Genomic DNA, 27,641 nt, shown 5'->3' with positions numbered 1-27,641 from the left:
CTGTGCTTAATGGATTAACTCATTTTTATGAATGTCTTTTATTCTTTCTGTATAGAAGATGTTGGTGCTTTTTAATGTAACAAAATGATTTATTATCATTAGTGTCAAAGGTAAGCGTTTTGTTTTATACACTTGAATGAATATATGATTAACAAACATGATATACAGCATTTTAAGGGATTCATGCGAAAGTGTGGACGATATGAAAAAAGGAGTAGATACTCACCTTATATGCACCAAATAAAGAAGATGTATAAATAATAATAATATTCAATAAAAGAGTAACCGAAGCGAAAACAAAACTTTGTATATCAGCATACGGTGTTACACAAATTACAAGTCTTTATACAATATACCAATTGCATTGCACGTTGTAAACTTGTTGCGTTTGAAATAAATTCTGGATTTTCCTTCATTATTAACATTGCTAACCAAACTTTTAAAAGTCAGGAAGTGGATAATTTCTTACAGACACGTTGAGCGATCTGATAAAATAAAACTAATATTAAAATAAACAAATTAACATCGCCTTAGACTAAATAGATTATGAACCAAATCAACAGATTATCACACATCTGATATATACAGTATTTACTGTAGGTAGGTCTACACCCGGGCATTCGTAGAACCAACTTTCAAAGGGGAGAATAAATGTATGTGGTACACCCTGGAAAAAATAACTCATAAAAATGCATGGTTATATAATTATTACATAACCTTTATATGTATTTAATAAGACAATGTTTCAAATGCTTGTATTCTTGTAAAGTTGTTTTCATTGGAATAGATCGTTATGGTGTTCCAACCATAATATGTGCTAGTTTCAAAGGTATTCTTAATTAAGGATACGTGTTCTTTATCCAAAATAGCATATTTATTTGTCTTTTGATATTACTAATTATGTTTCAATGATTATCTGAAAAAATGTTTGTAATGAAATGATATATGAATTAAAAAAATTGGCTTGTTTGAATTTTTCTAGTGCGGCAAAATATGAATTTCTAATCTACAGTTATAATGTCAATTTCCTTCTTATATGTTATGATTATAATTATATATATAATTTTGATTTTGTTTTTTTTCAATTATTAGTGAACATCAAATTTACATTATGTATCGCTTTTATCTTTTTTTATTCACTGTTCAAAATAAAAGTTCTATGAGTTTCACCAACGCGTTTGGTATTGGTCAGGAGTTTTTGAATTCTCCCCTCAACATAGAGGACTACATTAAGTTTTAAATGTTTTAACAGTAGTTTGACGGAGTTTGGTCGTTTTAGATTGCTGTTCGTTACCGTTGGAATCGTCAATGAAGGAGTTTTAATTGAAAACGTTGATTATAAAAATTTCATCAAATATTTTACATTGAAGCTGACTTGGCTATCAGCACTACGACTATATTGTTTGAAACTATTTCAAGTCTATAAATAATTTTAAAAATATATGTTTGAGAATGTGATATAAACAAAAAGTGTGTAGTTCAAGTTTGATACAAGGTATCTACATTTAGACCCTGCACAAAAACAACATATGATTAAACGATTAAGCGATTGACACTTCCAGAAAATTACAGTTGTTGATCGTACAACAAAACATAAAATATTGATTCAAAAGTACTTATTCTGTATTAATCGTGACTTCTAGGTTCCGAAACTACCTTAAAATCAACTTATGAGTTCTGTTTCTGCCAAATAAATCACTCAAATGTACCTACTACGCCTGCATATTGATGCCTACTTAACCACTCTTCCCGATAATTTCCTTCTAGTATGTCATAATATTGCATAATGCCTAGGTTCTAGCCCTGTCTGAATACTGACTGATATGTACCCATTATTAGTCCGTTGGTTTTCCCGTTTGAATGGTTTTACACTAGTAATTTTGGGGCCCTTTATAGCTTGTTGTTCTGTGTGAGCCAAGGCTCCGTGTTGAAGGTCGTACTTTAACCTATAATGGTTTACTTTTTAAATTGTTATTTGGATGGAGAGTTGTCTCATTGGCACTCACACCACATCTTCCTATATCCATTATGTCTGAATATTTACTGATATGTACCCATTATGTCTGAATATTGACTGATATGCATCCATTATGTCTGAATATTGACTGATATGTACCCATTATGTCTGAATATTGACTGATATGTACACATTTTGTCTGAATATTGACCGATATGTACCCACTATGTATGAATATTGACTGATATGTACCGATTATGTCTGAATAGTGACTGATATGTACACATTGTGTCTGAATATTGACTGATATGTACCCATTATGTCTGAATATTGACTGATATGTACCCATTATGTCTGAATATTGACTGATATGTACACATTATGTCTGATCATTGACCCATGTCTACAATCTGCGTGGATATTGACTTCTTGGAACCGCGTCTATACGAAGTCAAATACTGACTACAAGGAACTAATTTTGCCTCTGATCAAATAATGACTCCTAGATTACTATTCTGTCTGTAGTCAAACAACGTTTCCTAGGTACTATCTATGTCTGCAGTCAAGCTTTGACTCCAAGTCACTTCTATGTTACGACTCCGCAGGTTTTCAAATACTGACTCAAAGGTACCGACAGTGCTTGTCATCAAATATTAACTCAAAGGTTACGACTTTGACTGTATCAAAAAATTGACTCCATGGTACCGACTTTGCCTTCAGTTTAACATTAACTACATGATTCCGACTTTTAGTCTAAAAGTTTAAAATTTACTCCTCCGTATCGAATTTGTCTGTAGTAAAATATTTACTCCTATGTTCCTAATTTGTAGTCAAATATTAAGTAATAGGTCTAGGTACCGATTTCTTTTTAGAAATTCGAAATCAGCTTTAATTTTAAATATTAAATCTCAATTTCAAAGATTTAACATTCAAAAGCACAGGCACAATTTAAGTCAATGATAACTCGTACACTACAAATGGTTTCGTTATACTGAATGTCTATCTAGAAACTGATATGTTAAACTTTAGGTTTTAAAAAGAACGTGATTATTATTTATTCAAGAAGACTGTCGACCAGTTACATACCATTAGTCGTTAAAAATCTGATTAATCCGTGAGTATCCCGACGTATGGTTTATGTTATGTACAGAAATGTAAAAACACATAAAGGCAGTTTTTTTGTATTTAACCCCCTTCATGTGTTTTCGATAGGGATGTTTCATTTGATTAAAACAATAAAGTTGTCCTAAAGTCGTCTTGAATACGCATGCTATTTTTTTTCAAAGCAAATCATATTCTTTTCATGAAATCACACAAAAGTCATGTATATCATAAGCACTCTTCACTTCCTTCTCAATCAAACATGTTATTGTTTTAAGAAAGTATATTTCATTAACGTCAGCGTTATATTTCTTTGCGTGATAACGGTAGATATTAAAACCGAATTGTCTTCAGCCTCCATGATAATACCCTATCACTGTTATATTGATTGATAACAAAGTTAAACGATTTCTTTGTAGACATTGTCTTATTGTATAGATAGTTGCTAAACCCAAATGTCCACCTTACACATAATAACTTTTGCTTTGTTTCACAGTTTGATTTTAATAATCAGCTTGACACATAAAAAGTGATACTCCTATTCTGAGAGAATATGATTTATGTATTAGTTGTAATTAACTCTGAACTAGCTTCGGTACTAACAAGTATCCTTAGATCGCTACGTTGAGTCGTTTACAATTTTGTGGTTTGTACCGATCTGAAACTTATGCTAATGATCTGTCTAAAGTACACGTAGGGTTCGTTTTGCTTACTCTTTTGTTTCCTATGTAGACTAATGTTTGCTTTAGGAGTGTGATTATTTTATTTCTGCCATAGTGCTGTCAGTGTATCGTTTTAACATTTGATTAAATCCCTGTTTTCTGCATCTCCATTACAAGATTGTTAAAAACAACCAAGTCACTCGTCTATTATTTCTACAAAAACAGGTCCTACATGTCATACACGATTATTATTAAACATGTTAGACCATTTGTATTTGAAGATCGTATATTGACTTCTAAATATTTATTTTCTCATTTATTTATAGGATAATGTATTTTAAATAATTCATATCAAATTCAAAATGCAAACATATATAAACAATATTCCTCTAATTCTTAGTCAATTTATCCCTTTCTGCACCAATTGTATAAAAATAATTTAATCAACGTGCGGTTTATTTGATCTCAGTACTTCATTGGTTAAAATCTTATTATGAAGTTGATTTTTTTTGCTTTCCTCTGAAATTCCTATTGTGACGGCATAAAAAAAAAGGCGACCATGCCTGATGATGTGACATAGAAAGGATAAATCTGTTTGCAGATCATTCGAAAAAAAAGAATAAGTTTGCCTGCATAATGTTAGAAAATCATTAGAGAAACAGATTCCACCACCTGTAATACGATATTTATCCACTCTCGACAGTAAAATTTTAAATATTTAAAACGCTCGGGCAAGCCTTGTGTTTTAAATTTGAAAATTTAACTGTCTCAAGTGGATAAATATCGTATTACCATCGATGCAGTGGTAGAATCTATATATAAACAACAACAACAACAATTACAACAATGATTAATTGCAAAATAGTTACACACTGTCAGATGATGATATACTTTATTGTTGATCAGATCCGCTTACCATAAAAAAAAATGTAGAAACACGAAAATGCATTTAGGTCACAACAGATATAATGATAATGTTCAATACAACTGCATTTAGCGTTTTAAATTAATGAAATATATTGAATTAATGGCCATATTCAATATATTATAATTTACTTCGTTTCTAAAAGAACTGTTCTATTAACACTTGTAATATTTCTTGACCATGTAGACAAATTGTTCCACAAGGATTACCGAGAATACCTACAAGATTTATTGAACAATTATATTCGAAGTTTAGGAAGAACATTGGACGAAAGTTCATTGAACAACATTTCCCAAGGGGTACGAATGTCTAACTGACAAATAATGAAACGTGTTAAGAAGATATGATGGGGCATAATGTTTGTGAAACGTAAATGTCAAAACAAACTTGTGATATTTTATTCTCTGATCAACTGTCATCCAGTTTAATAGTTTGCATCTAATGGAGGACAAATGTCAGTATCTCTTTCGTAAAATTCTGATTCTAAATATCCTCTATGCTTCAATTGCTCCTCACTTTACAACCTTTAAGTGGTTACATCTAACTATTATGATGTAATTTGCGACAGTCAAGATTTTGATTAGTAGATACAATTGACATTGAATTTCAAAACACATTAAAACAATTTTGGTTAATTTGGATAGAACAGGAAGTACAGAAAGTGGGTTGAAATGTGTTGCCATGGATATTTCCAAAGCTTAAAATACAAACGTTACTCTTGGTCCTACGTTAATCAACCCGTTGCTTATACATTATTATCCATTTCATTTAACAAATAATTTCTCATGACAAGTGGTATCGTGAATTAGATTGGTTTAAATTCGAAAAAAACTTTGAACAATTTGAGCTTATGTTGCATAGTTCTGACTCATTATTGACACATCTACCAGTTCTAATATCTATGATATGGTATATTTTAATAAACTGTTCTGTAAGGTGGATGAGGAGAACGCTTTCCCTTCTAATATTTCACACATTATATACAAGATAACCGTAGAGAGATTTTTTTGACAAATAAATTCGATTTAAATGGACAAGCAATTCCAAGAATGCACATAATACATATATCAGAACCCTGGAGCAGATGGGCTTACTATTTTAATAATCAATTATAAAATGTATTATAAATGACTTGTCAGATTCATTCCAATAGAGAGACACAAAAAAATCCATAGAACACGATTTCGATAGATTTAGTCTACCGGCTATGCTATTTAGAACATCATAAGATAACAGATTCATAGGGTCTATAATAGATATAATGGTAATATATGTGTTCTTAATGTAGTTAACAGTGTGTGATAACTATATAATATCTCTTAAACTGGCCAGAATTTAGATATTGTTTTTACTTTCTCCTACTAATCATTCCATGCATACACATATAGTATGGTAGTGGTACTACAAGAAAACGACGGGTCTGTGACTGAATTGAATTAGTAAAATGTAGTAGGTTAAAAGTCTTTGTTTTCTAAGCCGGAATGATCAGCTTAATGTTCTTTGTAGTAAATCCAATTTTGTCTTTGGGTTTATAGAAGTACATGATAATCAACGTTCTTTCAATAAAAAAATAGGGAATGATGACAAAGGGTAAACTTTAATGTCTACAAAACACAGATACTGTCCTTTTAATCATTTAATTTAATATACATGTTACTTTAAAAACATAGATATAGGAAGATATGGTGTGAGTGCCAATAAGACAACTCTCTATTCAAATAACAATTTATAAAAGAAAACCATTATAGTTCAATGTACGGCCTTCAACATGGAGCATTGGCTCACACCGAACAACAAGCTATAAAAGGCCCCAAAATTACCAGTGTGAAACCGTTCCAACGGGAAAACCAACAATCTATATAAAATATATATAAAAAAATATTAAAAAAAAAAAAAAAAAAATCCCCTTAATTTGACATTTTCATACAAAGTTTATAGAGAGTCTAATTTGGAAAATCTAAGAATTTATGGAAATAAAAATAGAATAGTCGATTTTTTATACTTTGTCAGCAAAACTATAAAGCAAACTGATGTAGTAATTAGCAAAATATAAATGTCAATGTTCTTTTTATCGGCAATTTGTCTAAACTATATGTTTATTGTATTTTTTTTTAGTTTTGTTGTTTTTTTTTTGTTGTTTTGATGTTGAAAATATGACGAAAAATGAAATAGTAAGTAAACCTGCGTTTACGTGTACAAATTGAAAACGTTTTGATACGTCATCGGTTGTATGAATGAAGTCGCTTGCTTTAATTTTCTAATAATTGCTAAATTGGCGCGGATAGACTTGAGCACGTGACATAACGTTGCATCACTGATACATGACGTCTTTGATTAATATTTAATAACAAATATAAAAATCTGACCAATATATAAGAAATAGTAGTTATCAAGTTAAAATGGCTTGCATTAATATTGATTTTTTTCACAGATTAGCCCTTCGCCCCCATATGGAAATCGTTGTTATCGCTATTTTCACGAAATTTTCCTTTGATCTTACTGATGAATCATTCCTTTCTCAGTACAATTATAGATGGGCACAACGAGGGGGATAGCTGCACGAAAGAACGCAAAATAAAATCGCCATTTCAAGATGAACGAACAATATGGAGATATTTTTGTACGTTGATCTTTTTACCGATTTCACAAATCACGGTGAATAACGTACCTTTTATATGGCGTGTAATAAAAGTGACAAAACACGTTGCACGAAAAAACACCTTCAACACCCTCATACAGAGTCACACGAAAGAGTATCGCTGGACACTCACTCGTTTGAGGGTAAAACATCAAGAATAAAGATACAATCGGTTGGCTTGATCGCCGATTTGTATTTTTACAATGAAGGTATAACGTTAAAAAGTTTTGTTTTCCTCTGAATATCGTAATGACATTTTATAGAAAAAAAAACAAGATATCTTTGTAGTGCATTTAGTTGAGAAAAACCTGGTTTTGTCCCACAATGAAGGTTAAATAGACATCTCGTTTGACCCCATTTAAGGCTTTGTTCAGTTTAGTCTCCCTCTGGTATCGTTCGTCTCTCTTTTTTTAAAAAGAGTCAGTATCCTCCAAAAAGTTGTTTCTACTCAAATCAAAGCATATTGTATAATGGAAACATGGTTTCAATCAAACGTACTCAATAACATTATGAAACCTTTAAATTAGATTCGTCAAGCGTGGCGCCAACTTTTTTTTATTTTCATCATAATGAATTGAAAAATAATGTAGTTTTTATAACACATTTTACTGTGAGTACAGACAAACCTGTGCATCTGGAATATATGAATATGAGACAATTTGATCCGATGATCTGCGAATCGTGTACTATATACGTCATTCATCAATATCTCCGTGTGTGCCGACAGACATATTCTTTTGTGATGTTAAAATGTTACGGTAACCTCAAATGGATAACACATATTGATGCAATTTATATTCATCTTCGATCTATCAAACTATTGTCGAAGCGACTCGAACAGGTATTTGCGACTTATGCGGAGACTTCCAACTATTTTTTTTTAAATAAAGCAAATCTTTTGTTAACCGCACACTTAACATGGATACATTTATTTTGTTTTCGACGTTAAATGCAAAACTATGACGTCATCAACTAAAATCGAAACGATACACTAACGGACAGATGCTCGCATATTGAAAAAATTAAATGTATTTTACTGCTTTGTTTTATTTATATACTTGTACTATATTAGGTATACAGAAAACATATGGGTAATTTCATAAACAGGTGTTACTTTTTATTTTAAACAATTCCAGGAAATAGGGCTAATAATTTAGCTTTATATTTTTGGTAAATGTGTTTCCAATTGTGTAATCGAATATATCTGACAAGGAGAGATTAAGGACAGTTCTATTAAAAATATACATCAAAACTGGATCTGCGGCAATAATTATGCTTTGCTATGGAATTGACATAATGACATAATATTTCAATGTAAATTCATAATTCAAAATAAAATGAAATTGGTTTCCATATTGTTCGTTAAACTAACTAGTTAACAATAAATAACTGATTCTTGTCCTGCACAGATTCTAAAATTCAAATCATAAAACAAAATAACATTAATTTGTGTAGGTGACAAATACATTAATGAAAATAGCAATCATTTGCATTCAATAAGATGTTTAACTATACAAGTCTGATAGAGATTATCATCAGTCCTTAAAGGGCATGGCATTTATGTTTCATTTGAACATGAAGATTGTGTATTAACTTTTTACATGTTAGTTCTTCATCACAAAATTCATAAAATATTTCACCAGTATAGTAAAACCATTAAATGTCTACATCAAGATAACTCTAAATCCATTTATTTTGATGAGACTGTCATTAAAGTGAGAGGGTTAGCGCTGTATAACCAGGTTTAATCCACCGTTTTCTATATTTGAAAATGGCTGTACCAAGTCAGGAATATGACAGTTCTTGTCCATTCGTTTTTGATGCGTTTTGTTATTTGATTTTGCCATGTGATTATGGACTTTCCGAATGGATTTTCCTCCAAGTTCAGTATTTTTGTGATTTTACTTTTTACTTTAAGTATTATTTATCTCTGATACTTCCCTTAATTTAATCACAGCAATTCGAGGCTAGTTAGCAATAAATGTACATGTAAACTCCACATTAACCTCAATCTTCTTTTTATTTTAGTCAAAATGTGTCCATCCGTTTTATTCTTGCATTTGCATTGCTTCAAAGACGTCGAGGCTTTGGCGCCAATAAACTATTTTGACACCACTACATCCAGTATGTGTCTGTCTAAAATCAGGAGCCTGTGATGCAGAGGTTTTCTTTTGTTGCTGTTTATTATTTTTATCTATTTTACTTTTCATGAATTTATAATTTCAGTAAAATAGTGGCGCCCTAATAAAAAAGACAAAAGTAAAATGAATGTTATCCTGGTATCTTTGATAAGTTTATTACTAGCACTGGGTCGATGACACTGGTACTACTGTTGGGGATGTCGTCCTGAGGGTATCAACAACCCAAATTGTCCGCACGTCTGTGTTGACATAAATAGCAATTGTTGGGTCCCCAAGGTTCCTCAGCTTCGTACATAATGTGGTCTTTAAAACAGTTTTGATTCGAGCGTCAGTCTTTTCTAGACGAAACGTGCGTATGGCGTACACAATTTTAATCCTGATATCTTTGATGAGTTAATCCCTTATTCAACCGCAATTTAATGAAATTAAACACACAACTTGCATTTTAAACAATCGATTATAATTGGGTGTGTACATTTTAGCGACAGAGTTAAAAATTGTCAATTCTAGAAAAAAAACATGGTCAAATAAGCTGACGTCAATTATAGTTTATTGTATATATATACCAAATGCACACCGTGTTACATCTTTGCCGTGTTATTTCTATTGGGATTAATTTACCGTAGATGTATTTATATGGTTTTAAATAGTGTTCGTCACATAACCACCCTCATGGGTCTACATAAGAAAATGCCTGTACCAATTCATGAATATGACAATTTTTATCCATTCGTTTGATGAGTTTGAGCTTTTGGTTTTGCCACAATTTGATCATCGACTTACCGTTTTCAATTTTCTTCGGTGTTGTGTATTTGTGTGATTTTACTTTCTATATGTTTTCTAGACCAAAGTGGTTGCGGGACGTTATGAAAAGGGCATTTTTTTCAAAGTAATACTGAAGTTATCCATCTATTCCCTATACAACATGAAACCAATCCATTAGTTGATCAATTAATAATTGTATTATGTCAAGAAGGATACTAATTTGAAGCAAGCTTAACCCCAGAAAAAAAAATCAATTCAAGAAAATGACTAAAAATCGTATAACATATATTTTTAAAATAAACGTTTTGACATAATCAAAAGGTATCACACAACATGCCAGTGTCTCCTTATTTTACACTGGGCGAGGTCACAAGACAAAGGAAGACCTTAATAAACAATACGTTTGTGCGACCTACTTATCTATTTCTAGTTTTGGTGTTTCTGGTTTTAATCAACTAATAAATAATTATTTATATATTTATGTATCACAACACTTTGTGTATTTTCAGATGAAATAAAAATTAATTACCAAAAAAAATAATAAATAATTTGAAATGTTGGTGCATGGCATTTCTGTTTAAGTGCTTTGCGCTTATTAAATAAACTAAACACTAAGTTATGATAACGTCCCAGTTCCATGTACTCAAAGCATGATTTAGAAAATGTTTTTCAAACCTCTCAAACTTTAAATTGGTTTGATGGTTCAAACATTTTGCTTTATGCTCCATTTATAAGACAAAAACGTGAATGTCGTATGAAATAAGTAGCGTGATCATTTTAAAGAGATTTTAAGCATCTGCAAGTACATTGGTTTATGAATGTTTTTTGCTTTTTCTCAAGATTTATTTTCAATAATAAAGAAGTTTTCAGGTGATGTTTTAGTTCGTTTCGCGTGAAACTTTTTTCGATATAAAATAAGGCGACTTTGTATGATTAACAAAGAAACTGATATATCAGATACCTTGTAATTGACAGCATAGCTCACTGTTAGAATTCAACAATGATGAAAACGTATACCGTAATCTATAAAATGTTGTTGAAGCGTTCGAAAATGTGATAGTTCATTTGTTATTAAAATGTTATGTACCTAGTCAGAAATATGTCAGTTGTTATAAATACTTATGCGAACATATATTAATATCAAACTCATTAATTGAGACCAATTACAGGTAATAAAATTGAAAATGGAAATGGGGAACGTGTCAAAGAGACAATAACCCGATCATAGAGCAGACACCAGCCGAAGGCCACCAATGGGTCTTCAAGTAGCGAGAAACTCCCGCATTCGGAGGTGTCCTTCAACTGGCCCCGAAACAAATTTGTAAACTAGATAAACAATATACTATCTCTTGCGCATTCATTGACCTATCGAGCAGGTATTTATATTCTAGCTCATTTATTAATATTTCGTTTTTTTTATTGAAGTGGTCTATAATATCTACCCTAAGATTAATCTTAGAAACTAATTTGAGGAACGACTTACCACGTGTCTGAGCCTAAAAATGTATGATCAGATTTCCGAACTGTTAAGTAGTAACTTAAAATTGAAAATTGAAATGAAATATGTAGAAAAACCATCATATTGAAGCAATACGAATGATAATAAGGTTATAACACGAATTTATAATACATGATATTTAAAATATAATCGGTCCTTTCGATTTAGGAGTTTGAATGTCTCTCTATTTTTTAAGACTTGATGAAAAAAAAATCAACACCAAACACGATACAAACACTTTGTTTAGTTAAATGTTGTTCAAATTCACTACCAGATATTAGTAGTGCAACCTGAATATAAAGATAGGTCTAAAGATAATGGTATGACATTTAAGAGCCCTAAAACTGCTTTGTTTAACATGGCATAAAGTGCAGGTATTTGTCGTTGCGCATTTATTTTTTAAACAGAACTAATCAACAAAGTAAAGGTTTTACCTGTCCATTCAATAACAGCTTGTACATACAAACAGAGGCAAATATTTTTCTCCCGTCAGATCAACATAATATAAAAAAAAATAAAGACATTTTGACAAGGACATTTCTATAGACAAAAACAGAAAGCCTAAATAATCACAAACAACTATTATATATGTAATCCAGCTTTACGTCTGACGAAACACTGTCTCCGAATAAGAAGCCTCTCAAAAGTTCCAATTATGTGGTTATTAAAGCAAACAGTAAAGCTTTTGATGGAGTATGGCATAGAATAATATTAAGAATCATTACTCATAATTGCAATCTTTTGGCTTCAAACTGATGCCTGTCGTTAATTAAGCCATCAGCTGTGACACGTACTTGCAATATACTCCCTTCAGTCACTTTCACGTTGAGTAACAAGGAAAACAGTTTAAGCTTAATGATAGCCCTTGTTTACTTCAATCATTATAAACTATATATGGGGTTGGGGATGGAAAGGTATTTAGTACCTTATACAACTAACGAAATCGTGCTCGACCCTTGGTAGAATTATTCACTTTTGATACCCATGCACCTGAGATAAAGTTAAAAAAAAAGTTGTAATATTATTGGGTCGATATATTTGTGTTACTTTATTTTAACTTCAGATGACGAACAAAGGTACGAAAAAAACATGTACAATTGTATTGCAGCTCAGTTAAATCAACATTATAAAAAACATTAACAAAACAACAAAAACTACACACAACCGACTATATGATAGATGCACTATTCACTTACATACATCTAGCAGTCACATGGTCATTATGAATAAAGACAGCAGTAGTATACCGCTGTTCAAAAGTCATAAATCTATTGTTAGAAAATAATCTGGGTTTCAAAATTAAACCGTGAGAAACACACAAACAAGAGGAAAACAACAAAACAATAAAACATTGAAGTGCAACAAAAACAAACGATAATGCAGCATACATAGAAACGAACTATAATTAAAAATAGCCATCACATCACATGATCCGTCCAACTTACATGCAGTCATCTTTTTTTGTTTTGCATATAGTACAAATCGTTTATATTCATTTTCATGAAACCACCTTGCAAAATATGGATGAAATATACATGCAATTTATATTTAATTTCCTACAGAGACATACACTATTTGTAATAATGAATGGTTACATTATTAACTAAGAATTAAAATGATTTCAACACATCAGGTGAATTCCCGTGTTCCTGATTGACGGTCAGTGACAGCATGTCACAAACAATTTATCATTGAATATTGTCAGTTAAATTGGACACAACAGAGTTAATATAATACCTGCACTATGTAAAACAACCAATTGTGTTTAAGCGAAAAAAAAAATATTATCACAAATATATTCATAACCATTACAGAAATTATCGAGATGAGTTGGTTTTGCGAATGTTATATTGTTATTTGGATTGCAAATTGAAAATCAACAGTAAATCCAGGTTAATAATTCCTTCATGTTTTAGTTGAAGTGCATATGTTATTATTTGCTTCAACTTCTTTAAATCAATAAGTGTTCAATAAGCAGCTAGCGCACAAATGGACTTAGGACAGCAATTGATTTATATCGAGAAATATGTAATTTTTAGCTGTTGTGAGCATGTTTAAAACAATATGGCGTTTTATTTTCCGCACATTCATCCCTAATTCTATTAAACTGTCTTGACGTGTACTATTTTTATTAATTTCCACAATAATTTTCCACCTCTACAAATGCATACTGATTTGCTACTACATTTTGTTGTCGGCTAGGGTTGATTTTACTTTCAAGAAAAAAAAGTAAAATTACAAAAATACCGAGCACCAAAGAAAATTCAAAACGGACATTCCCTAATCAAAGACTGATGAAACTGATACTGTTAAACAATGTTATGTATTATGTCAATAGAACCATTTTAAGTTTTTCAATTAAGCTTGATCAGTATTTCCATTAACATTTCAAATTAATTGTTTTCAGTGAATGTCAAAACACGGACAGATTTACATGATAATCATCAGAGTCCCCTTTTGTATCAGTTGTTATTGGAATGCTGAGTAATGCAATATGGATGGTGCTATAGAGAATTATACAGGGTTTGTTTTCAATATCAATTCATCATTTTAAGCAGGCTTAAACGTGTGTACGCCATACGCATGTTTCGTCTACAAAAACACATCGATAAAACTAGAAATCAAAAAGGTAAAATAGTATACAAAGTCGGAGAGCATGATGGACCAAAACTTCCATAAGGTTTTGAAAACTAAGGTCACATATTCCTGGGGTAGAGGCAATAACAATCAAAACCAAGGAGTAAACGAAGACAAAAAAAATCAAATGACATTGCTACAAAGAAATGGAAAGTTGACTAAAGGAAAATTGAAATCATCACGTTTGTCAAAAATTTTGGTATTCAACCTATAGCTAACATCAGTAGTCATTTTGAGAAAAAAGTCTAAATATGAAGCAAATTTATCTGTGTCGGTAGTATCTTTAATTTCAAGTGTAAGTGATCACTGAATCTTTTATTATTAAGAGACAGTACATCATCAATATACCAAAAGGTGAATTAAAAGACTGGGCTAATTTCTTTTCACCTAACTGTACAATTCCTTAAATAACGTCTGCTTCAGTAGAGGTAGAAAAGCGCTATTGATACCCATTGGGATCCTAATAGTCTGTTGAAATACCAAACCTCCAAATTCGACAAATATGTTGTCAATTAAAATGTATGATTTTTCTCAAAGTAAGCTGAATTTCTATCTACTACATTCAAAGTTTTGAAATCTGTTGAATAAAATTCAAAATTGTAAGGTTCAAAATAATGAAGAGGGTTCTCTACGGTAAGGGACAATTTCGCATTTTTAAACCATTATGAAGCAAATTCAAATAACGAATAAAACGAATCAAAAAATAAATACTGGACAGTTCTATTACCCAGAAAGAACATAGTTGCGACTGAAACTTGCCATTGTATTTGTTTGTGTTTTTTTTACCTTTTAAGATGACGAAAGTGAAATAAACAAAAATACAAATTGAATAATTATCTGATAAGGATTAATAAAAGATGCAGGTACTGAATGTCCTCCTTAAATTTTAAATTTCAGTTTGTAATTCAATTCATGTGGAATATCACGTCTACCATTCACAATTATAAACCCGGTATCTTTGATGAGCCTTGTTGATCACATATTTGGTGAGAAACGCCGGTAATTTACACTAAAATTGTCTATTCAATCCAACAAAATACCAATTCCCTTTCTAAAATTATTCCTGTAAGGTTTTCCCTTTCAACAACCAAACTAAAGATCACCGTTATCAATGGTTGTAATGCCAGTAGCTAAAAACACGAAACCTTGTACATATCATAGACATTGCTCATCGTTCAATGATTGAAGTATTTAATGTGAAAAAGACTTCAAAGTCATCCTTGTAGCAAAATTAGATTAGAAAAACGATTTGACTAATTACCCTGAAAACAGCGGGCATCTTATGAAATAATAATTGTGGTGATATTTCATCAAAGCGAAGGTTTATTCTTCAATGATTGATTCAAGTGTGATTTTATTATTCACAAAATATATTATTCCAAAGGTAATTTATTTTCTAAATTACTATGAGAACCTCAGATCGACCTTTTTGTTGTCATTAGTAAAGCAACACTATGAAGCGATATCTTATCTCCCTTTGAAACAATTGTGATTTTATCGATATTCTAGCTAGCTGTTGTTGAAATATTTATACTTTCAAAATCTTGTTTACAATCAATATATAATGCAAATAACTTTGTTTCTTTTTTTAGAACAAATTACCAGTACTAATAAAAAACGGCACCATTTTTACAACACCATATGCTAATTTAAAAGTGTGTTCACTTCTGCGTTAGACAGTTGTTATAAACGAAAAAGATAAAAAATTATTGCTAAACCTGATCAGCACACGCTGCGCTTTGTATTAGCAAGAGATATATTCCTCTATTGCAAAAAAAATTCTATGTTTAACAACGAATTTCAACGAGTACCCTTAAATTGCAAAATATAAACTTAAATCACACTGAATACAAGACTAGAATGCACTTTGTCATAAATCAGGACCCTGGAGCAGATGTTTCGAGCGTTATAATAATCAATTACAGTATGTTACATAGATGTCTTGTCTAAGTAATCTAAATATGGCTATACATAAAATACACTGAACTAGACACAAATAAAGCTAAACTATCGAAATAAATCCGAACCTTATAACACTGTCACACAGTGCGTTGACTACAAATTTTATGTTTTTACTTTTTATGAGATAACTTTGAAAAACACGTTTGAAATAGGAAATGTAAAATTGAGAATGGAAATGGGGAATGTGTCAAAGAGACAACAACCCGACCAAATAAAAAACAACAGCAGAAGGTCACCAACAGGTCTTCAATGTAGCGAGAAATTCCCGCACCCGGAGGCGTCTTTCAGCTGGCCCCTAAACAAATATATACTAGTTCAGTGATAATGAACGCCATACTAATTTCCAAATTGTACACAAGAAACTAATATAAAAATAATACAAGACTAACAAAGGCCAGAGGCTCCTGACTTGGGACAGGCGCAAAAATGCAGCGGGGTTAAACATGTTTGTGAGATCTCAACCCTCCCCCTATACCTCTAACCAATGTAGAAAAATAAACGCATAACAATACACACATTAAAATTCAGTTCAAGAGAAGTCCGAGTCTGATGTCAAAAGATGTAACCAAAGAAAATAAACAAAATGACAATAATACATAAATAACAACAGACTACTAGCAGTTAACTGACATGCCAGCTCCAGACTTCAATTAAACTGACTGAAAGATTATGATTTCATCATATGAACATCAGGCACAATCCTTCCCGTTAGGGGTTTAGTATCATACCATCATAACATATATGAGAAGAACATAACCCGTGTCATGCCAACAACTGTTTTTAGAATAAATGTGTTTAGTTCCGACGCAAAGACCTTATCAGTGACTCAATATTAACGCCAAAATATGCAATCTTTAATGACTTGACAACAGTATCGTAATTATATCCCTTCTTAATCAGTCTATTTAAAGGTTTTGTAAGTTTCTGAGGTGGATACTGACACCTTTGTGCTTTATAAAGAATATTTCCATGAACAATTGGATGTGAAATACCTGAACGTATAAAAAGTCTGCATGTTGAGCTATATTTACGAATGATGTCTTTATACCGATGATAAAATTTTGTAAAAGTTTTGACTAGTTTGTGATATCGAAAACCCTGGTGTAATAATTTTTCAGTAATACATAAATTTTTCTCGTTAAAATCTAAAACATTGTTACAAACACGAGCGAATCGTACAAGTTGAGAAATATAAACACCGTAAGATGGTGACAAGGGAACGTCACCATCTAAACAAGGATAATTAACGATAGGAAATGAAAAATCATCCCTTATATCATAAATTTTAGTATTCAGCTTTCCGTTAGTGATATAGATATCAAGATCGAGGAAAGGGCAGTGGTCATTATTAGTATTAGCTTTATTTAAAGTGAGTTCAGCAGGATAAATTTCATTAATATACATACTGAAGTCGTCAATTTTGAGAGCCAAAATATCATCCAAATATCTAAAAGTATTATTAAATTTGTTTATCAGATGTTGTTTTGATGGGTCTTTGCTTATTTTTGTCATAAATTGTAACTCATAACAATACAAAAAGAGGTCCGCAATAAGTGGTGCACAGTTAGTCCCCATTGGAATTCCGATAATCTGACGATATACGGAATCCCCAAAGCGAACAAAAATGTTATCTAGTAAAAAAAACATATGTTTGAACATATATATTCACATTCTGATTTTTTGAATGCCCATTTAATTAGGTGTGTGAATTTTTTCTTAATGAGAATGTGAGGCAATGTGGTATACAGGGTAGAAAAATCAAAACTTTGAACAGATTCAAAATCACCAATATGAGCATGCAATTTATCAAGTACTTCCAACGAGTTCTTGACACTCCAAAAGTAATTTATTCCACTATTTTCGAAGGCCTTATTTGAACAATTTATTATAAGGGTTTTAATTGTACCTAGTGTGCTGGTAAGAAGAATAGACAATTTAGTAGTTGAACAATGGCTTGAAGACGAAATAAATCTACATTTGTAAGGGGTTTTGTGTAGCTTTGGAAGCCAATACATAGTTGGGACTTTCATTGTATTTGGCTCTGCTTGTAAAGCAGTGGCTATAAGTTTATGTTTGTTACAGATTTCGTTTTCTGAAAATGGAGTCAGTTGGAATGTTGGTGAATTGGTGATTTCCTTTTTCAGAACCTCAATGTAAAATTTACGTCAAACAATAATAATATTATTAGCAGCTTTATCGGCCGGGACGAAAACAAATTCCTTGGCTAGTTCTTTTAGTTTATGTTTGATACGAGAAATAGGTTTATTGTGGTTATTGTTAATAGTAAAATGTTCTTTAAAATGTTGAATACGTATATCAACTATCTTCATTACTGAATTAAAAAAAGAGTCCAAAGATTTTTTGTCAGCTTTTTCCCGTTTTATCCATTTCATACAGTAAGTATGGAGTGAGTCGTGGATGATATTACGACACTCATTCCAATTAAAAATTGACGGGGGACGATATTTAGGTCCTTTACTGAGGAATGATTTTAACTCTCGGTCTTGAACGATGTTAAGATCTCCTGTTATAACATGGGAAATAGGTCCATAAATATATGCGGAATTACTGCAATTACATGAAGTAGGTGTATTTTCACTGATATTAACATCTTTACACAATTGACTATAATTAAACACAAATTTCCGGGTAGATTTACATGTATAAGCATACACTATACTTTATATACGGTATATATGAGATTTGTTAAATGGGAAGACAATCTGGGGACCGATAGTTGTTAATGTATGTGTCATTTTAGTCTTATGTTAAGCATGGTCTCATTGACAACCATCCCACATCTTCTGTTATATATTATCACAAAGTAATCCGAATTTTGATTGGAATGTTGTTTCTAGTGCATGTTAATTTAATCAATCCATGACTTGAACGTCCTGATCATATGACAATACTTTACGTGAATGTGATCGTTGAATATTGTTTTTATCGGTAACAACATTAATTGTTTTACAAACAAAAGTAAGATATAACTTAAAATACACTGCAGGTATGTAAACGTATGGTTCAACGTCTTGTCGGTAATTTTTGGTATTTTACTAAGGAATGTTTTCCTAAACTGCTTATGACGTCTCTACGACTAATCCACTGGTTGTGTACTAATTGTTATTTTATGTATTACTTTTGAAAGGTACGAAGTCCAAAATCCGAGAATATGATTATTTTAATACTTTTTTTTACGAATTATAATATTAGGTCATAAAATATTTTGCATGGTTCTTTTAATTTCTGTTTTAATTTGTTGGTTTGTATATTTCATTCATTTCAAAGATATCTAATGATCAAGTATTTGTATAGTTAAACAGATCCTTGGTATAATTGCATTTGTAACCATCTTGAAATTATGAAGGTGTCAGAAAAACTCAGTTAAACTGTTCTAGATTTTCAGAAATATTATAACAGAAATCCACTGTATATAATTCATATGTAAAAATTAAAAAAAAAGAAAACAAACATTTCACTAATTACCTAATTAGAATTGATATAATATCATCATTACATTTTTAGGTCCATATCATTAGTGGTGTATTACAACAAATCAGTTTAGTGAAATCAAATTAAATTGACAATAATCAGTGATAAATGATTTTGATATGCCTCGTTGAGGAAGAGAAAGCCATTAATACGACATGTTGTAATCAATGCAAAGGTCATTTTTTGTAATTCGTTTGACGCGGAATATAATCAATCAATCAATTCTCATCCAGGAAGGAAGTGTAATCCTGAAATACAATTAGAATATTCGTAATCACTCATATCGTAAAATATTTAGTATTAAAACTCAATTTATTACATGCATCATAAAGCTGTGATAACCAACAAAATTGATCAATGAATTATGAAAATCTTCATTCATCGCTAACAAGTTATTTATTTTTACCTTTAAAGGTTGAAATCTTTATCTAAACCACGTAGTTCAAACTGTATAATGCTGTTTCTTTTTTTATTATTTATCAGTTTTTCAGAAATAAAACCCTAATGAAACACAATATTCAGTTAGTTTATATTATTTTTCATAGACAGCTTCGGGAAAACCGTTCCGAAATTTAAGTTTTAGTGCGCTTTACAATTACTGTTTCATGTGTTGCCTCTCAAAAAATAAAGACAATGATATCTTTGATTATTTTTTTTTCTCATCACCTGTACTGGAAAAACATACTGTATGTATGTGACTGTCCAAAGTCAGGAGCATGCATTTTAGAGGTTGTCATTTGTTTATGTGTTACATATTAGTTTTTCGTTATTTTTTTTTGCGCCATCTACGATAGTAAAGAGGCATTGTGTTTTCTGATGTGTGCGTTCGTTCGTTTGTTCGTCTATCCCGTTATGACAAACTATATGTTTGACCCCAATTTCACGGTCCAGTGAACATAGAAAATGATAGTGCAAGTTTCAGATTAAAGTTTTTGGTCAAGGTAGTTTTTGATGAAGGGGAAGTCCATTCAACTTGACACTCATTATACGTGTTCCCTATGATATGATCTTACTTATTTCAATGCCAAATTAGATTTTCAACCCAGTTGCATGGTCTACTGAACCTAGAAAATGATGGTACGATTGGGGAATCCATGTACTGTGGACACATTCTTGTTTGTACATAAATAAGGCCGTCATTTTTCTCGTTTGAATTCTTTATATTTTGCGTTCGAGGGCTTTTTATAGTTGACAATGCGGTTTGTGCTTGACTTGAAATTGTAAATTTTTTTGTCATTTGGTCTCATCATAAATATTGTGGAGAGTTCACATTGGCAATCATACCACATCTTTTTGTTTATAGTTGTACAAAACAATTATTATAACCAAAATCATATCATGTTCTATACTGATTGCATGTAAAAATATCTAGATTATAACATGTCAGAAATTGAAACAATAGACACATGAAGATCTAGATGACGGGGAATCAAGTAATCTTGGTACGGCACAATATTTTCTTCTTGAACTCTGTATGACAGTGCTAACTAAATTTTCTGATAAACGTTAGCAACCAATATATGTAGCAGGAACAACATTATTTGTGTACGTATGTTGAGGATGTATAATTTGTTTGAGTTAAAATTGAGAAAGGAAATGGGCCATGTGTCAAAGCGACAACATCCCGACCATAGAGCAGACACAAGCCGAAGGCCACCTAGGGGTCTTCAATGTAGCGAAAAACTCTCGCACGCGTAGGCGTCCTGCAGCTGAGAGCATTCTTCAATAAAGAAAAGTTAAATCCTTGTTGTTAGTTTTATTATCGCTTATATCGTTAACTTAGATCAAAATGTTATTTCTTTGCTGATTTGTATTGTTTGATCTTCATGTATATTTTTTTTAACATACTATTCAAGATTCACATGACAAAATGTCAAACACGTGACAAATCTATACTGTTACGTATGAATATCCGTTTGGTATCTTTTGCTATTATTGAAGTTGCTAGTTTTTCTTGTACGACTGTTCTTTTCTTGATTTTTTTCAGTATTCTACTGATTTTTATCTTAATTGGATGGATTGAGATCTTGACATAATAACCTTGATTATGTAAGTTCAAAGGAAACAATTGACATCATATTATTTAACTAGAAAGTGTTTGTTTAAGATAAGAGTCAACTGGAAAAACTGTCGTCTTAACCAAGCACATATTTCTTACTACGAGCTCTCATTCAGGACGATATTACAGTTCCACCGAGTCGGTCATACCTAAATAAATAAATTTGGTGTATTTTCTGTCTTCTGATTGGTTAAAATTATAAGTTTTATTTTCAATGTTGTCAATTTTTATGGCGACACGCCCACTCTGACGTTGTGTATTCATACGCCAACATGTGTGTACGTTGTTATTATTAATATACATAATATAAAAAGTTCTTTGAGCCTTATTTTTGATGAAAATTTATTTATAATGAATGGCAATAATTTATTTTGATTTTATTGAACCATGAAACTAATTTTTGACTCTTCACATTTTACATAATCCGCTTCGCGGATTATTCAATGTGAAGAGTCAAAAATTAGTTTTATGGTTCAATAAATTCAAAATAGATAATAGCCATTCATTAAAAACCAAATTGGAACCCCTTTGTTATGTTGAAAAAAAGTAAAAAATCAGATAAATTTATTGATACAAATATTCGAAAAATCTGCAGGACTCAAATATGTGGTGTTCCAAATCTATGGCAGATTCCTAATGTATGGTAAATGTGACGTCATGCCGTCATAAATTTATAGCGGATTTTTGTTGTTTCCAAATATATGGCAAATTTCGGGCAAATATAGATCAAGGCATTACATATACGATCAATGACTTATCGTAAACAAGTGAAAATGAACGACAGCCGGAGTATGTCTATAAATTTTTATGAAAAAAATATTCTGTAATGGTCAACCGAATCGTGAAGGCAAAAAAAATTGTAAATTCTTAAATCATATACCTTAATACAGACGTATAGATTAAAACGATGTGTCCCGTAAAAGAGCAACACTTGCTGATCTGTACATGTTATATCAGTACCTGTTAATCCATTTATTAAACATACCTATTAAAGCTCTTAACAATAAAGAAGCGGCAGTTTTTCTTCTTCTTTTTTTTTTTTTTTTTTTTTTTTTTATCAAAAAAGGATTATAAATAAAAATGAATAGTTTGAATTTTGAATTTCATTGTAAACACACCTTTTTTTATTTGATGACGATTTAAATTAAATTGGTATTCGAAATTGTTTCTTTGACTTTATAAACTTTACCAGCCGTAGATAGACGGTAAAATAATTACTATAACTCCTTGTCTATAATATTAGGGACGGGAAAAAAACCGGCGCTTGTTCACCATGGACTTCGGCCAGTACAGAACATTGTGTCCCTCTTTCGGTTAATATAATATATATATTAAATCCTTTTTTAAACCATTCGCAATTTGTTACCAAGGGTGCTACCTTTATTTAGAATGGTGTTCTAATATTTTGATTTCAGCATCGTTAGCAGCGTCGATGATGAAGTATTGCGCTATTCAACTGTGACGTTATATGCTTTTTGCGCCAGAAAATTACGCAAATTAAATATCTGCCATAGATTTGGAGAAAACAAATATCTGTCATAGATTTGATTTGATTGACGTTTGTAACGTCACATTTGCCATAGATTAGGAATCTGCCATATATTTTGAACCCACCATAGATTTGAGTCCTACATATATACACATTTAAAAAATATGTAGCCTTTCAATTGGCGGAACAATTTTTGGTTGAGAGTTGAACCGGTTATGAAAACAAACCGACAATTAATTAAGGTTACTCGGAAAAAGAAATAGTCATGTTCTATTATAATTGATTTAAGATATCAAGTAACCTAGTTAGGTCAATAAATACTTTACCAACCAGAAGAATTAAAATGTAGAAAAATAGTATTAAACAAGACTGAAAAACATCACAGGATTGTGTAGTATTTAAAATAATATTATTACTTGTTGTTTTGACTATAGAAAATGTTGTATTTTTACGATATAAAGATACTATAATGAACTCATCTCAGTCCAAACATGTCTTTTTTTTTGAACTTTTCTTTATTTCTAAACATCCATATACATGTTTTTTAAATGGAGAGTTGTCTCACTGGCACTCACACCACATCTTCCTATATCTATCTACATATTCATATATGTATATATATATATGTAGTTCAACAGTTTCGTTGCTTTGTGTAAATCGGGTATTTAGTGTACATGTATTTAATCAAATATGCATGGAACAAAAACAGTTTTATATTTATCAAATGTCTTGTATCACTTGTAAATCATTCTGTAAAGAGTGTAACGAAGTCAAGGATTTCTTTTGAAGCAGTCAGTTATTAATCTGATGTCCCTTGGTAGATTCCGTCTCAGTTTTGATATGATGTAAAAATCAAGCATGTTCTAATGAGTTACGTCTTAATTGTCAAAGGACTCGTAATGAACTCAGCACTTGTCATATGTGACATTAAACTAAGTTTTATCTTTACTTATATTAAATTAAGTTGCCAAATCAGCTTGAAACTGGTTTTCCTTACTCTCGTGGAAAAACACATTTTTTGCGCAACAAAATACGCAAAATAAACATTCATTGGTAGAGTGCAAATATTTATGTATTCTGTCTGGTATTTAAATGAAATCACGATAATTAATATGCAAATATTTCTTCATGAAAAGAAAATCCATTCCACAATCAACAAAAAAATGCACGGTATTCAAGTTTCAACAGCTTAAAATTATTGTAATTTCGATACGTTTCCTGTATCTATGAAAAGTCGGATGCTTATATTGCTTATCTTTCATTGGTGATCATTCGTTATTAACTTCAGTTAAATTTTGTTATTATACTTGGATTTAGTTTTAAAAAAAAATGTCTGTATTTGAATTTATTTTCCATTATGATTGTTATATCTTGATGTTAAGACAGGAATTAAATACCTTACTTAGAGACACACAACAGGAACAAATTTAGTTTACAGATTAAAAATGTTAAACAGAATGTTAAATGTCTTTCCGTAATATAAATATGTACTTGCTGTATTCAAAGATTAACGAAACCTTTTTGAACATGATTTACATTGCGTTCTAAAAGTATGATTATTACCAACTAGACTAAGAAGATTTGATGTATGATCGCAAGGAGACAACTCTCCACTAGAAACAATAATGACAAAGAAATTACCAGTTATAGTTCACTGAATAATAACAGTATTCTTTCAATACAGACTTAACATCATGACACGGGTTATGTTCTTTTCATATATCTGATGATAATATGATACTAAACCCCTAACGGGAGGGATTGGACATGATATTCTTAAGATGAAAACATAATCTTTCAATCAGTTTATTTAAGGTCTGGAGCTGGCATGTCAGTTAACTGCTAGTAGTCTGTTGTTGTTTATGTATAATTGTCATGTTATTTATTTTCTTTTGTTACATTTTCTGACATCGGACTCGGACTTCTCTTGAACTGAATTTTAGTCTTGTATGATTTTTTATTTTAGTTTCTTGTGTATCATTTAGAGTTTAGTATGACGTCCATTGTCACTGTACTATTAACATATCTTTAAGGGGCCAGGTTAATGACACCTACGGGTGCGGGAGTTTCTCGCTACATTAAAGACCCATTGGTGGCCTACGGCGGTTGTCTGCTCTATGGTTGGGTTGTTGTCGCTTTGACACATTCCACATTTCCTTTCTCAATTTTATTAAAAAGCTACCTATAAATTTATCATAGAAGGTTGGTTTTATTAATTATGCATGGCCAAAAAAAAGTAATTGTTCGTCTTATATTTGAATGTTGGTATGTTACTTTGAGACGTATTGCTGTATTGCATATTGCTTATAGATATAGGAAGATGTGATTTGAGTGCCAACGAGACAACTATCCATCCAAGTCAAAAATTATAAAAGTAAACTATTATAGGACAAGGTACGGTCTTCAACATGCCTGTACATTATTCCAGGAGGCGCTGTTTTGTATACACAAGGTTCATCAGTGGTAGGGCTTCAAGTCTGAAAAATAGCTTAGACGTAAGAAATCGATCGAATTCAATCTTTTTCGTGGGTACTAGAAACCTTAGTGTTTCCAATGAAATAACTTTTCATGAACAGTAATTTAGCAAAACATGACGAGGCAACATATCACGATTAAATACAAACATTACTGTGGTTCTGATAAATCTCATATAAAATGACGCTATTGAAATTAAATCCCATCCTTTTTGCATCGAAATAGTGTGTAAAAATGTTACAAATTAATTGTTATCAAGATAATATTATGCTTAAAGTTGTTTCTTTTTCATTTGATTCTTTTTTTTTCAGGTTTAAACTTAGTGAAATACTATACATAGCTTCTCTGCTTAAAAATGGCCACTACGGATGTTGTTAACCGAACGATGGAAAACAAAACTCTAGATTACCATGACAACTATGAGGCTTATTTCATTGCAGAAAACGTTCAGAAATATTCAAAACCTATTATTTGCCTTTGCGGATTCATTGGCAATTTTCTCTCCGCCGTAATATTTCTTGGAAAATCCCAACGGAAAACGTCATGTTGTTTATATCTATGTGCTCGATCGTTATCAGATACTGGATTCTTGATTTCACTGTTTTTCATTTGGTTAGGTGATATGAAGGTTAATGCTTTTAAAGCTCCAGGAATGTGCCAACTCATCGTATTTTTGTCGTATGTATGTTCATTTCTTTCAGTGTGGTTTATTGTGATTGTGACGTTTGAGAATTACATACGAATATGTTTACCGTTTCGAGTTAGTATCTACTGCACAACGAGAAAAGCAAATGTGATAACATTACTCTTTATCGTGCTATCTGTTTTATTATACAGCTTTACAATATGGACAACGGCTGCAAAGATTACCGACACAGGAATGTCGATGTGTGAACCATTTACAGAATACGTCGACCTCTTTCAGTATTTCCTTTACGTAGACATGGTTATAACACTTGTTCTTCCTACACTTATTACCATAACGTTGATGTTACCAATCACCTTTAGTCTGGTAGAAGCATTGCGACGACAGGCGAGACTGACTGGAAAGTCATCTTCAACAACCAATGACCGACGACATACAAATCCGCAAAGTAAAGTAACAAAACTTTTATTTTGTGTGTCTCTAGCCTTTATAATCTTAAGTCTTCCAAGTCATATAATACGTTTACAACTTACAATATCGACTTTTGTGGAACAAATAACCACTCCCATTGATACGGTTACCTCAACATTGAAATATATCTTTGAATCAGTATATTACCTTAGCTTTTCTATCAACATTTTTATTTATCTTTCATTCGGTGATAAATTTAGAAGTGACTTTAAGGCAATGTTTTGTTTGAATACAGTAGCAGGAAGGGAACAATCGACGCAAACAATTCTAACTCAAAATATCGCAAGGAGGATCAACAGGGAGGAATCTCATACATTATTAGGAAAGGAAGAATGTGAAACAGATGTTTGATTTCTGGTCAGTTGTTAATTGATGTCTTGTAAAAACAACCCCAGATTTAGAAAAATAGTTCACCAAAGGATTGTCAATTTTCGGAAAACACAAGACAGCCTGTCAACTTAAAAAAATTGGATTCTATTTTGATATCGAAATTATTGGATGCACATTTTCCGAAAACAAACTTACCCCAATAGAATACAAGTTTATATTCATCTAAATATGAAATATCATGGAAAGAACGTCCAAATCAAACGCATTGAGAATCTCCTGCCAATAACATTTTACTTGGTTGATAGCATTTGATTTTGTCAGTTTTTATGCTTTTTGCGTTTTGAAGTTGTCGAACAGTCCAGTATATTTGTTATACTTTTGAATTGAACTAGA

The 27,641-nt window shown here is 31.4% G+C and overlaps 1 protein-coding gene across 1 annotated transcript; it reads left to right on the top strand.

The window, feature by feature from the left end:
- On the top strand, positions 1-27,641 carry LOC134709823 (mu-type opioid receptor-like). Its single transcript, XM_063569959.1, has 2 exons — positions 1-110; positions 26,113-27,641. The coding sequence occupies exon 2, from the start codon at positions 26,157-26,159 to the stop codon at positions 27,267-27,269; it is 1,113 nt and encodes a 370-aa protein (XP_063426029.1). The 5' UTR covers positions 1-110; positions 26,113-26,156; the 3' UTR covers positions 27,270-27,641.

This window comes from Mytilus trossulus, chromosome 3 (genome assembly GCF_036588685.1).
Source record: "Mytilus trossulus isolate FHL-02 chromosome 3, PNRI_Mtr1.1.1.hap1, whole genome shotgun sequence".
NCBI classification, from domain to species: domain Eukaryota; kingdom Metazoa; phylum Mollusca; class Bivalvia; order Mytilida; family Mytilidae; genus Mytilus; species Mytilus trossulus.
The sequence above is the reverse complement of the archived record's forward strand: the minus strand, read 5'-3'. Positions and strand labels throughout refer to the sequence as shown.